General features: G+C 41.8%; 1 protein-coding gene across 50 annotated transcripts in view; it reads right to left on the bottom strand.

Annotated features, from left to right (window-relative positions):
- LOC146820883 (uncharacterized) overlaps positions 1–14,917 on the bottom strand; it is a 1,936,624-nt gene that overhangs the window by 542,315 nt on the left and 1,379,392 nt on the right. For all 50 annotated transcript variants that reach the window (XM_085611721.1, XM_085611696.1, XM_085611722.1 and 47 more), the window contains one exon: positions 11,354–11,380. In XM_085611721.1, the coding sequence (XP_085467847.1) occupies positions 11,354–11,380 (27 nt within the window). The remainder of the gene's footprint in view (positions 1–11,353; positions 11,381–14,917) is intronic.

The following is a 14,917-nucleotide window of genomic DNA, read 5'->3' as shown; positions in this document are numbered from 1 at the left end:
CTGAGCAGATCAACTGCCGGTGCTCAAGAGCGCCAACGTTGATGAACAATAGGATTCGACGAGGGAGGCTCTGACGGACACTGGGAACACTTGTCCCCTTGCCATCAGTTTTGTTGCATTCCCTTTTCCTTGCTTCATAATGCATCTGTTTGGTCGGCCTATTGAGGAGGAGGAACAGCCATTTGCAGCACTGCGCCTTGTGCATGGCTGGTCCACAAAGAGTAAAATAGTTTTTGCATCGATATTTGCGATAGGATTAGCAATATTACTTGGAATTTCCTGGAGGAAAAGTATCCCGTACATTACTTGGTTGGTACAACACCCATTCCCCTTGAACACATTTTTGTTACCTTGGCCCCTCACAAAGGATAGCACTGAAAGACTTACACAGATGATGTCTTTCTACAAATGTTGCATCAAGCTCATGACGTGTCCAATACAACAAATTGTTGGGTTTGTGGATTGCTCCCCTCGGTTAGTTATAACAGTGATAATTTGTTGTCCATGCCTTAGTCATATCTAGGAAGTTCTGAGGGTTGGTTTGCATTGTTTGTCATGGTACACTACCAGTTTCACAATTCTTCTCAGGTTATGACACCTGCTGATTCTCGCACTGTGGTTTATTATATACGTTTTCATCATGGGTTTACTCCTATAGGTAAGGCAGGACTAAACATCTCTGGTACCTTGTCCCCAAACTCCTGCATGAGCAAATATGACAAGGTGAAGAGCAACACATGGCTTTGAATAAAAATGGCTGACTTCCAGAAGATTAACAACTCTGAGTATTTTGAATCCTTCCAAGATAGTAATGTCACTAAGGACAAACCAATACTGGTGTCTGTGGTCAGCTCAGCAGCTGCTTTCTGTGTCCAGGGGAGGGGGAGACAGAGGTGGGGAAAGTAAATGCAATTTCACATACCATCTCAGCACGATCAATAGTCCTCCTTTGATCTTACCCCCTAATGTTTATTTTGTCTGTGGATTTCAAGCTGATGTCTGGCTTCCTAGTGGATGGTCAGGCAGATGTTACCTCTCTTTTTGCTTCTTCCCCCGGTGTATGTTGCCCTGGCCAATTACCATAAAAGTCATCATTTGCAGCGTAAGAGGGTATACTTGCCCCGAGTCAGAAGGGTTATTGACACAAAGGATATAGATCAGACCTTACGACAGTTTAAGGGTGCCATGAAGGGTATCATACCCTTTTGGGGCCCCATGTCCAATAGCCTTATGATTTGTCAGTTAACTAGGGCTGTCAAAGGGGTTATCAATACAACAGCTGGTATACTGACAAACATCACTGCTGAGCTTCAGTCTACGCAATTAGTTACCTTGCAGAACAGGATGCATGTTAGAAGTCATACTTGCAGGTAGGGGTGGTGCCTGTCGCGTCACTGGCAGTAACTGTTGTGTGTACATACCTGACCACGCCTCATTGTGTTTGCTGCCATACAGAAATTGCATAGACTCTCGTCTGACATACACCAAGAAAATGGAACTTGGACTCTATCTGGGTGTTTCTGGAGGATGCTCATGTCCTGGGTTTGGAGGATCCTTATCTTTCTAGAGCTGATTGCTGGTATTATCTTCACATGTTGCCTTTGCATACACTGTCTACAAACCTGCTGCACTTATTGTATAAATGTTCTCTGAGTGTTGATGTCCTTTTGCTTTTCTGATTGTTACATCTTTTCCACCCACAGTCTAAAATGAGTTAGCGAAGGGTCTGATGAAATGAATATGTTTTTGTTATTTCGTTTGTGCAATTGTTCTCTTGTTAAGTTAGCATTCACGGCACCATTTTATGTTTAGCTGCCATTTTGAATCATGTCATCTGCTGTGTATTCTCTCTTTGAGAAGCAGGCTGTGGAAAAGTTCCATTTCATCAAAGTTAGGCCTTGCTCTACTAATGAATACACTGTTCTTACTAAGGCATTCATTTCCCATAGATAGAGGCTTTCTCCCATTAGTCTAGCTGTAGGTACGAACAGAACAACCTTAGCACAGAGATAATGTGCCTCCAGCCTCAGAGTGGAAACTCATCCTACTGTACTTCTTTGTTTTAGCTGCACCTGCTAGTAGAATTCCATTATGGGCGGGACTTTCTTAGTTCAGAAATGTACATAATGTATCTCTATGTTTGCTGAAGTCAGTCCCTCTGCATCAATCCTAAAAGGATGGTCAGACTGGACTCAACTCAAGTGTACCTGAATAAAATATACTTGGCTTGTATTCTCTACTGTCTGACCGACTATTCATTTGTATGGAAGGCTAAGAGGTGGTCGCGAGTGACCAGGGTGGCCCTAATCATGTCACTTCTTCCAAGGCAGCAGGGTTCAAAAAGCATCTCTAGACATTAATAGAGAATGTATAAAGTATTTGTGGAACATATACACACAGTAACAAAATGAATACACCACAAAAGACTCCACACCTGTTTAAAACAATAGAGAATATTTAGCTGAGTACAAGACCAAAAAAATAAAATCCAATCAGTAGCAGTTGTGATATCAATATTTGAAGAATAAATGCAAATACAGTGTTTAGAAGTCAATATGCCTAAAAGGTTACTTGAGGTCGTGAGGGACTGGGGAAAATCCAAAGTTCAGGCCAACTGTGTTGGAGGGCAGGCTGGCTACAAGGTTCATGCAGGTCCCACTGAAAAAGTACCTTGGATGGAGAAAAGCATTGACGCTAAGGGCATGATGTGTTTATCTTTTTCATGCAGTCAGGTCACTGTGCTTTCATCCAGTCATCAAGCTCCATTGAGAGGCAGACAATGCAGCATTGTCAACCCACACAGAGCGTCATTGTCAGGCCATGCAGACTGCAGTACAGCTGTCATCGAGCAGCCTCTGCATCGGCATCGAAGGCCAATGCTTTGGTTCCGACCAGAGCAATGGTGACGATGTATCAGTTTTGTAGGAAATCAGCTGCAGAACCCACTTCTGAGACCCAGGACTGGAAGGGGCACCTCAGGCAAAGGTGGATCTCACAGATTGCATGGTTCAACAGCACCAGCAAGATTGTAGGAAGTCTTTTGTGTCCCTGACTCTTCTGAAAACAAGAGGTAAGCCAGAAAGTAGTTGAGGTCCCTCTGGTTTCAAGTGAGATGGGTCCAGTTCTTCTCCTCAGAAGGGTAGAGATCAGCAGGCAGCAAGGACAGCTCAGCAAAGCAGAGATCAGTTCCTTAGAACAGTCAGTCCAGGTAATGTGGCAATCCTTTCTTCCCAGGTCCTGTTGTGTACTGATATAGTAGGGTTAACGCCCCAATACTTATAACCAAATGTGTCTTTGAAGTGGGGAGTGACTTCAAAGCAGCTCCTTGAAGTGAACATCCCAGCTCTGTCTATCAGGGTGCCTGTGGGGGGTAATCAGACCTTTGGGTGAGGACAGGACACAGTCTATTCAGATGTAATTGTGAGCTCCCTCTCCCTGCCCATGAAGGCTATCAGAATACAGATTAATGCAGATGAGTCCTCTGTCACACCCACCCTCCTGTGTTTGTGGGTGTGTAGAGGGAATGCACAAAGTGTAGCTGTCACCCAGCCCAGACGGGTATTGGAGACAGAGTCTACGTGCGCAGAGCAAAGCTAAGAGCAGAGAAATATCCACTAAAGAGGATTTGTCATTACTATTCCAAATATATGAAACATGAATTAGCTACTAATTTCCAACCAGAAATTATGGCTCAAAATGTTTTAAGGTATTTCCAATGCTAGCCTATGAGAAACTGTCATTGGCTGGCTTAGCCACCATCATGGTAAAACCACTGAGATATACAGTTTATGTATTTCAAGCACTGACAGCCAGAGGTTGTGTTGAAGCTGAGTTATGCTATCTTATGTGGCAACTATTTTATTTGATAATCTAATGATGGCAAGGCCTGCAGCCACAAGATAAATAACCCTTTCTGAACTCGTGTAACATTGATGGTAGATAGTTTGTACATGTCCAGTACAGTAGCACACCTGGAAGGCTTCTCGAAAGAACACATTGTTATAATTGTTTGCAGCAATGCTTGCTTTAGCAATAAACCCAGCTACGCCACAAACATATCTGATATGAGGCTAAGATACTGTGGAATATTCCATTGTATTACTGTGTATTTGTGACCCAGGAAATACCCGGACTGCTGAATCTTACATAGAAGGGGTTGCGATGTACGCCTGGTAGATTTCCGAACAATTCTTGTGTAAGTTGTACTCTTCAGTTTCTGTACATGATGTATGTCCATACCAACTACCGAAAGTGTATATCTTCACAAACAGCTGAGAATGTGCCATTTATGAAGTTTGGAATTAGTTAATCTTGTGGTTTTCAGCTATATGTACCTTTGTTGTATTTCTTCTTACAGGTTCTCTTGATGAAATTCAAGGCCCGGTGCACCTCTTCTTTCTCTTGAATAGAATGTCTTTTATCTTCATTCAGTGGAGTTATTTCTAAGTTTCTACAGTTGTTTGAGGGGAGCCTCGACAGCTTTGTGGAGGAGCCTTTATATATGTGCTTTTCATCAATGGCAGCTTGTCACTACAATGTCCTAGTATGCTTGTTTCCGCTCCAGGGAGGACCTGGCTTGGCAGTTCGGGCTGGACTGTTCCCATGATGCACAGGGTCAAGACTGATTTGCATATGGCCAGGTCTAAACTGATGTGGCATGGTGAGCAAAAGAATGATGGATTTAACCCAGACCTCTTGATTGGGGGTGAATGTTTTGATTTGTTCTGCTTTCCGTCCATCAATTGTGTGTCTTTTGCTTTCTCGCCCTGAGTGCGCCAGGTATGTCCAGACGTGGGTCCTGGGCTCACTGTGCTACTGGAATCAAGCTATCCTGGCTGAAGAGGGGTGAAACCCCGAAACTGGTCCTAGGATGCTTGTTTCCGGTCCAGGGAGGACCTGGCTTGGCAGTTCGGGCTGGACTGTTCCCATGAGGCACAGGGTTAAGACTGATTTGCATATGGCCAGGTCTAAACTGCGGTGGCATGGTGAGAAAAAGAATGATGGATTTAACCCAGATCTCTTGACTGGGGGTGAATGTTTTGATTTGTACTGCGTTCCGTCCATCAATTGTGTGTCTTTTGCTTTCTTGCCCTAAGTGCACCAGGTATGCCCAGACATGGGTCCTGGGCTCTCTGTGCTACTGGAATCAAGCTACCTGGCTGAAGAGGGGTGAAACCCTGAAACTGGTCCTAGGATGCTTGTTTCCGGTCCAGGGAGGACCTGACTTGGCAGTTCGGGCTGGACTGTTCCCATGAGGCACAGGGTCAATACTGATTTGCAGATGGCCAGGTCTAAACTGGGGTGGCATGGTGAGCAAAAGAATGATGGATTTAACCCAGATCTCTTGACTGGAGGTGAATGTTTTGATTTGTTATGCGTTCCGTCCATCAATTGTGTGTCTTTTGCTGTCACTACAATGAGGCTGACTATTAATTTGGGGTTTTCATGTTCAAACTATACTTAAATGGAGGACGACTAAGGACTTTCTATGATAAGCAATTATTTTTCTTTAATTTTCCATATTTGATGATTTTTGAACCCATTATCGACACCAACAGCGTTCAAAGGGGTCGCCCTGGTTTATAACTTTGGACTGGTTAAACACTGATTGGTGCTATTTTTGATTTGTGTCATCTTGTTTATTAATGTGTGATCTAATTTGGGATATGGAAATGGTTTGTATAGGTTTGCGATTCTTTTTGTTATCAGTCTCTGTTCTTAAACATTGAGCAATGTTATGTTAGGATGATAAAATGTTATATTTGATTTACAGGTCATGTTTATTAAATAGAATGATCTTGTGTTAAAAGTAAAAAAACAGAAAGTAACACAACCACCAACTGTTTTGGTTTTTGATCACTCTGTAAAAGTGGCATTTTCAAACACACAATTTAAAAACCATCTTTACTAAAAGATGTGTTAATAAATTATGAGCTCAAAGAGCCCAAACTCCAAATCTCTTACTGTACTCAATTGATAGTTACACTTGTAAGATGTTCCAAGGCAGCTCCAATCATAGTCTATGGGAGAGAGAGCTAGTCCTTGCAATAGTGAAAAAGGAAATTGGCAGTATTTCCCTATCAGGACATGTAAAGCACAACAGTACGTCACAGCCACTGCACCCTTCACATTTGGGTACCCTTTGCCTACCTTAGGGGTACCTTACATATAGTTAATAGGGAATGGTTAGGCCTGGCATTGCCTACACTTATCAGGAAGACATGGCAGTTTAGAAGTGCACTCACAGACACTGCAATGGCAGGTCTGAGACATGTTTACAGGGCTACACATGTGGGTGGCACAAACAGTGCTGCAGGGCCAGGCCCACTGGCGGCATTTGATTTACAGGCCCACAGCACACATAGTGTACTTTACTAGGGACATAATAGAAAATCAAATATGCCAATTAGGGATAACCAATCATAATCACAACTTACACAGAGAGCATATGCACTCTAGAACTGATTAGCAGTGGTAATGTGTCCAGAGTCCTAAAGTCAACAAAGAGAGGGTAAAAAAAATAGGAGGCAAAAGGCAAAAAGTCCGGGAATAAACCTGCAAAAAAGGCCAGGTCCAACACTACTATTCTTAACCCTAATCTGTAAAATTAGTGTAACCTATTTCTCAATCCTGTATGGTCAATTTAACCAGAGAAATAGCACTCAAGGTGCCTGCCACGGGGTGCAGAGATCAACAGGGGGGCACCATAGGTGCCCCCTCGGCATCCAACCAGAGGCCAATCACCCAAGGAAGTCCTGCTGGCCAACATCCTTTCTGTGTCAGAAAGGCCGGCACCGAAAGGCTGCCAAAACCCGACATTGTAATCCCTGGGGCGCAAAAGCACCACCCTTGAGATTACTGGCTGCATTTCGCTTGGCAGACGAGCTCTCCAAGCTCAGTCAAAATGACCGTAATCATAATGAGGCGGTCTGAAAGGAATCTGACCAACATATTACAATGCGGTCGGAAAGGCTCCGACAGTCTGAGCCTTTTCGGACCGCATTATAATCGCCCCCCTAGTTTTTTTTCACTTTAGGACTCTGAGTACTTTACCACTGCTAACCAGTGCTAAAATGGATGCACTCTCTCCTCTACAAGTGTTTTTTTGGCTTATCCAGAATTGTGATAGTTCATTTATCTGTAAGTCCCTAGAAGTGTGCACTACCTGGGCCTATGGCCCGTAAATTAAATGCTACCAGTGGGCCTGCAGCACTGATTGTACCACCACACAAGTAGGCCTTTAAACATGTCTCAGGCCTGCTATTGCAGAGCCTGTGTGTGCAACTTTACTGCAATGTCGACTTGGCATTTAAAACCCCTTTCCAAGCCTTAAACTACTATTTTATTATACAATAATCACCCCTACGGTAGGCCCTAGGTAACTCATAGGGCTGGGTGCTGTGCAAGTAAAAGTAGGACATGTACTTTTAAGTTTTCAATGTCCTGGTAGTGGAAAACACCTAAATTAGTATTTCAATACTGTGAGGCCTACTCCTCACATAGGTTAACATTGGGAATTCCTTATGTTATGTTATAACAATGTAGTGAGTGCATGTGTACCAGTGGTGTCTTGGTGCTACCTGTCCAGAGCAAGAAAAAACAACCTAGCCCTAGTTAATAAATATCCAGGTATTAAGATCGTTCTTAAAGGCCGTTAAAGTAGGCGGTGCCCTTATGCAGCTCAGTAGGCTATTCCAAAGTTTGATGGATTCCGATATTACACTTCTGCCACCCCAGTTCACCTTTTGGATTCTTAGTGGCAGCATAAGATTTGCCCCTGCGGAGAGAAGGGGTCTGTTAGGGGAGTTACCATTTCGAGGACTGACTAAGAAACTGCGGGCCTGTGTTATGTAGAGCCTTATAGGTGATAAATAAGACCTTAAATTTGATGTGTCTTCTTAGCGGAAGCCAGTGCAGATCTTAAAATTCCTTAGTCGCAGATTAGAATTTGGGGATGCCTAGGAGAAGCCCAGCTGCTGCGTTCTGCACAGTCTGAAGCTTACTAAGGGGGTTTTCCTGCATATTCGAGTAAAGGCCATTGCAATAAACTAGCTCAGATAAGATTAAGGTGGTAAATATAGTCTTTTTGGTATGAGCAGGAATGTAGGGCAAGATTTTTTTAAAGATTTGACTATCACACTTTCAAGCTGTAATTCCTCATCGAGAAGGAGTAGCTCTGTCATGTTTTTTATCATTGGAATGGTAATGATAAGTCCTCTTTGCTGGCAAATTTGGATTTAACATTACTATTTCGAAATGCAACTTTTAGAAAGATGTAATTTATCTGCTCTTAAAGCTCTGTGTGCTTGCAGCCTGTCACCAATACACATCTGGGGTGGGTGACAGCTGGACTTTGTGCATTCCCTCTAGACAGTCACACACATCGAAAAGGTAGGTGTGACTGAGTGCCCATCTGCATCCTGATGGCCCATCCTGGGCAGGATGGGAGGGAGGAGCTGACAATTGCACCTTATATAGTCACTGTCCTGTCCCCACACAAAGGGTTGATTACCCCCCCTGTAGATAGTAAGGAGCCAGGGCCAGGAAGAAATGACCCCTGTGCACTTCAAAGAACCTTTTTGAAGTCACCCCAACTTCAAATGCACAACTGGGTATAAGTACTGGGCCTCTGGCCCCAACAAATCAGACACTTCTGGACCTGTAAAGTCACTCTCCCGGAAGGAGGGCTGCTTTGCTGCTACAAGGACTGTCACTATGCTGGACTGCTGCTCTAGAAGAACTGCTTTCCTACTGTGCCGCCTTGTTACCAGCTATGCTCTGTCCCTGCTGAGGAAAACTGGCTTATTGGCTTGCCTCCTGTTTCTGAAACTCAGGGATATCAAAGTCTGAAAACCTGCTCCTGTGCCTGGTTCATTGGAAGTGGATCCAGGTGCTTGCTCCAGTCAAACTGATGCATCTCCTGTCTGTGTGTAGCAGAACCAACTAATTGTCGCTGTTGTAGGAGCAGAATTGACGTACGCACTCGGGCCCAGCGCATCACCTTAAAGAACTGACACATCAGTACCAACTCACTGCTGCTGCAGTGGGACAACTTCGACTCATCCCCTTGACTCTATGGAGAAACCCAGGGCATTGTCTTCAGAACTGGCACATCACCAGTACTGCGTGAAGAAAATCAACGCATTCTCTCGACTGTGGGATAGGTATGACGCATCGCTCGCCTGCACCTCGCGTCTTTCTGTTATGACGAGGATAAAGGTACTTTGTTCAGCAGGCCTGCATGGCTCCTGTATCTGGTGTCCACTTCATCGTGGTCAGCTTGAACACTTGACTTTGGCCCAGTCCAGCACAACCTGATAACCCCCCATATGAGCTTATTGCTTCTAAGTGCTATTGACACTTTTATTATTTTAAAATTCATATCTCGACTTCAACTCATTGGATTTTTTTTAACATTTTGGTCTTGTTGTTTTTAGAAAAATAACATCTATTTTCTAAACTGGTGTGGAGTCTTTTTGTGGTGTTTTTACAGTGTTACTGTTTGAAGTGTTGCACAATACTTTACACATTGCCTCTTAAATTAAGCCTGCCTGCTCTATACCAAGCTACCAGAGGGTGAGCACAAGTTAATTTATGGTATGTAACTGACTTACCCTGACTAGGATTGTGGTTCGAGGTTGGACAGTGTGCATACCTCTGCAAACCAGAAACTCAATTTCTAACAAGAAGGATAGACTGATGTTATGGTAAGTCACAGAGCATATAACATAGAATTTGCTAAGCTGTTTCACCTATGGAGTTCTAATTCTTATTTTGAAAAATTGTGTTGAAAATACAATTTTTTACCACCCTTTCTCTATATTATCGTTGGACAGGCGGACCTTTCTCAGGAGGGTCAGGAATAGGTGGTTCCTCAATAATGTTCTGAATATTTCATTAATGCCATTTTCAAAGAATAAGGTGTTTTAGTGAAATGTACCTGTGAATGTGCTGTAAAATGCAACCCTCATTTTCATAATTTTCTTAGTGGGTGAACCATGAAGAACATCCACATAGATAAGGGTTGCTCGCATTTCTTGCTCAACTAGGCAGGTGAGGGCTATTAAGCTGCACCACTTTCAAAGATTACAGCCGCCATTGGTGGCAAGGTGTAGGGAGACTGGAGAACTGGGATGGAAACATGTTTTCTAGTTGAAAGACCGTCGTGGTTTTGCAAATCTAGAATAATGTCGTCCTCCAAGGTATGATACACTTTCTATGAAAATTGGGGCTCGGTATCGTGTATTTCGGGTCATAAGCAACGTCTGCATCGCAGAAAGAAAGCTTGCACTGACTAATGTTTTCTTCTGAAAGTGTTATGGCGAATCTATTATGGAAAGTTTTTCATTCCTAAACTTCAAGAGTAAGATTAAGAGTGTATTTTTCTATAAGATGCTATGAAATACGATTATTTGTTAACACTGTAATTAGTCTGTTCATGTGGTCACGATACGTCTTCATTGTTGCCAATTGTCCAAGAGAAGCCACCATTAAAGTGAACATATTGTCCCCCTTGTGGGAACGGAGACGCAGACTTGGGGCATAGCTTTTGGGGGTGGCCAGATTGGGAGTTGTGGGTTTGACAACCCCAAATAATAGCATTCTTGGCTTGGTGGTTGGGCCTGGAGGCTCTGAATAGGGCCTGCTACGTCTGTGGCGGTTTTTCTCATTTTTAACATTTCGCTAGGAAGTTTAATTTCTTCAGTTTTTAGACTGGGACCTGAAATAGATATGCTGGCCCGTTTACCAGAAAGGTAGAAAATCTGCACCCATAGACGTACACTGAAACTTGTGCAAACCCATAGATTTTCAAGCACTGTGATATCTAGACAGAGGTCCACCGAATGCAAATCAGCACTTACCCTATCCCCATGATCATCTCCCCTCTCCATCCGTGAGTCCGCTGCTTTTTTGGTTGAGAGATTTGAATCTCTGCTTTTTTGGTTGAGAGATTTGAATCTCACTGGCTAAGCTACGCCCCTGTTACAGACATGATATTCTACCTAATTAAATGCAATATGCATTTTTATTTAGTATACACAAATTATTTTTGCCTAACCAAAAACGTTAGTTGTTCTCGAGGAAGTACACCAGATGGTGCTGTGCCTACTAAAATGTAAATCATTCATGTCACGGTTTGCAACATTGTTCAAAGCACATTGATCACAGGACATAGGCGAACACATGCGGCAGTTAATAAAAATGACACATGCACGGAACGGAATACATAGTAGCAGAACATGAATAATATTTTATTTGGATACAGTAAAAAACTTTAGATTTCTCCAAACTATTTAAGAAATCATACTTCGTTCAAGGCAAAGCAACAAGAAGCATGCTGCATGTTACTTACTTGTCATTTTTAATTCGCTGACAGTAACTGAAAAAAGGTACAAGTTTAAATATCAGAAAAAGGAAAAGATATTTTGACCATTTGTTCTATGTTTATGTTACACGTGTAATATATCAGAATAACAAATGCTCTAGATAGACTAATTAGAAATACCAAGTGCACTACGTAATGCCCCTAAGAGGCGTACTCACGTATTCAGAATTATAAACAAAAAGTTTTTTATACCAATTATACACAATGTGTTGTAAAGTTCGTACTCAATCTTTTGTAAAATGCATCATCTATGTAGAAAACACAATTTTGAAAAAACAGTTTGGAAAAACAATTTCATATAAACAGATGAAGTTTTCTGCCTTTATTGTTGCTGAACGCAGATAGCTTCTTTTTTTGAGTGAAAATCAACAGAAAGTTGCTTGTAGTCAGCAGCGTTAAATTCTTAAAATTCATAAATCACCGAAAAATCCCAATGTGTTTCGGGCTATTGATTGAGCCCTTCGTCAGGGAAATCTACAAATATAAACATAACTATATGTAGTCTGCAAGTGTTGCGAAATACATAAACATAATGCTAATATCTTTTAGTGGACTCAGAAGAAGTCAGGGAGTGTACATTGCGATGTTCAGCAAACAGAAAAAGAAAAAGAAAAAGAAAAAAGACCGCTGTAAAGATTAATCGTAAACCGTGAAGGATCATAAGTTGAGTGCCAAACCAAGAGTGAACTGAAAAAAGATTCAAAAACCCAAACACCAGTGTGCGCTTGACAAATCAACACCTCCGTTATACTGCGAGTCACCCATAACTCAAGATCGTACCTTAGATCACTGAAGTTCGTAGACACAAACACAAATACATGTGGTCAATCTATACACGATGACTAGAATATGCCAGGACAATCGTATACTCAGTCTATCTATAATCCAAAACACTCCGTCAGTAAAAGGTACCCATAACCAGAAAACCATGAGTGTCAAGAAACCACAAAGAACGCTTACCGATTATAAGCCTCTCATTTAAAGTTAAGCATGAATATCGAAAACAGGATATCTGTAGCAGAAAAAAAGATGATTACTGGCCTTTATTCCATATAACATGACAGAGAACTGTCAATATGCAAAAATATGCGAGTAACACCAAGTGCATATCGCCTACCAGAAAATATGTTTACAGAGTCGGCTCAACGGAAAGACACACCGGGTCCTTACTCGTGAGTCTCCGCGTTGTCACGTGTTTATAAAACGTAATGTGAATCAAACAGAGAAACAGGACTACATTTGTTCAGAACTTAAAATCAACGAGTCGACGCTAATAATCATGCAATACTAAACATTGAGACAGGACTATCAGGTAGCCCCCATGCTAAGACAGGAAACCCACCACCAGAAAGAATGAACAGTGTCGTCAAACGACATAGGGCAGGAAAAGTAAAGTTGAAGAAAAATGTAAAAAAATATACGTGAGAAACAATACCCTACAGAATTAATAAACATCACAATATCAACTTGGTTACAACATGAATAATCATCACAATGTCAGCTCAATGTGAGAATATAAACTAATACAAACATCGACTGGCTGTGTAATATAAACAATGCAATATAAACAATGCGCAGTAGAAACCAACTAAAAGCATACTATGGTTGCAAGGCATGAAACTCATTAAAGAAAACATGCCAATTCAAATTTATCATTTAACCCCCGTGGAAGTAGGGTTTGCATGAACCAAATCCAGTATGATTCATGCTGTGACAAGATTTTCGTCATGTCCCTATCCAAGCGTGGTTCAACTTTTTCCAAAACACAGAAGCTCAATTGAGCAATAGAGTGGTTCTTTTCTGACCAATGTAATGCTAAGGGTGAGCTTGTGGTCTTGGTTCGTATTCTGCTCTTATGCTCAGTGATGCGAGTGCGTAGTACCCTCTCTGTTTTGCCCACATAATGCAAATCACAGGGACATTTAATCAGATAAATCACATGGTGACTATTACAGTTAGCATCAAAATTCAACTTTATCTTTTTGCCAGTCCAAGGATGTGAAACATGCCTACCCGTGATGACATTGTTGCAATGAGAACAATTCATGCACTTCATCATACCTTTGCAAACAGTGTCAGAAATAGGTGTGGTGCGACTCAGAATTTCCTTTAGATTACTAGATCTTTTATACGCAAACAAAGGCGGCTCTGAAAAAATACCTTTGAAGTCAGATTCTGATTGAAGCAAATCCCATCTTTGTAAAATACTTTTTGTGACAAAATCAGAGTTAGTTGAAAAAGTAGATACATAGACTTCACGATGAGGCCCAGGTGACTTGTCTTGCTTTTGTAATAAAACATCACGATTCTTCGTCAATGCTCTTTTTTCAGCCTCATTCACCACTGCCACAGGATAAACCCTAGCTAAGAACTTATACTTGGAATCTTGAATAGTCTGCATGCTAGACTCCGGATCAGAAGAAATACGCCTGATTCTCAAGAATTGTGAGAAAGGCAAATGCCTCTTCAGTGACCATGGATGAAAGCTGTGGTATTGTAAGGCGTTGTTGCGATCAGTGGGTTTCCTAAACACTGATGTCTCAATAATGTCTCCAGATATTCTCAATTCAACATCTAGATAGGCAATGCTGTAAGAGTCAATTAGATAGGTAAATTGAATTCTTGGGTTTACCTCATTTATTTGTGGATTTGAGATTCAAGTTCATGTCGTGATCCATGCCATAAAAATCAAAATATCATCAATGAAACGTCGATACAAAATAAGCCTAGATGCCCAAAGTAGATCAGTCAAAATATTTTCAGATTCAAATTTAAGCATAAAGATATTGGCGTAGCTGGGGGCCCCAGAAAAGCCCATCGATGTACCATTAGCTTGAAGATAAAATTGATCCTTCCACTGGAAGTAGCTATGATACAGACAAAAATGCAACAGTTCAACGAGAAACACCTTGTGAGCCCTGATGGGGTCATGCCTCAACAAGGCCCATTCAATTGCATCAATACCCTCATTATGAGGAATAGAAGTGTACAATGACACTACGTCAATTGTACACAACAGTATTTCCGATGACTTAGGTATCCTGATGTCATGGAGAATGTTAAGTAAATGAGTAGTATCTTGCAAGTACGATGGACTTGACTGCACTATAGGCTGAAAAAATTTATCTAGGTAACGCCCCAGAGGGTCATGTAGTGACCCACAACCGGAGCCAATTGGTCTCACCGGGGGATCTGCTACATTCTTGTGAATTTTGGGTAACATGTACAATGATGGTCTACGTGGAAATCGTGTGAACAAGAATTCCCTAGTCTTACTGCTAATCCATAACATATCAACAGCATGCTGGAGAATAGAGTCAAGTAGAGAGGAAAAAGAGACTCTAGGATCTTCAGTTAGTGGAATGTAGGTAGTGGAATCCTTTAGCATCAAATGAATCTTTTGTTCATAATGAGTGCGATCCATAACAACTAACGCCCCTCCTTTGTCAGCTTTGGAAAAATGTAAAGTTTGGTTGCTTCTTAAAGAATTAAATGCCATTTTTTCACTTTTGGATAGATTGAGGGATACAG

This window comes from Triturus cristatus, chromosome 6, assembly GCF_964204655.1.
Source record: "Triturus cristatus chromosome 6, aTriCri1.1, whole genome shotgun sequence".
Classification (NCBI taxonomy): Eukaryota; Metazoa; Chordata; class Amphibia; order Caudata; family Salamandridae; genus Triturus; species Triturus cristatus.
Note: the sequence above shows the minus strand (reverse complement) of the source record. Positions and strands in the feature narration are given on the sequence as shown.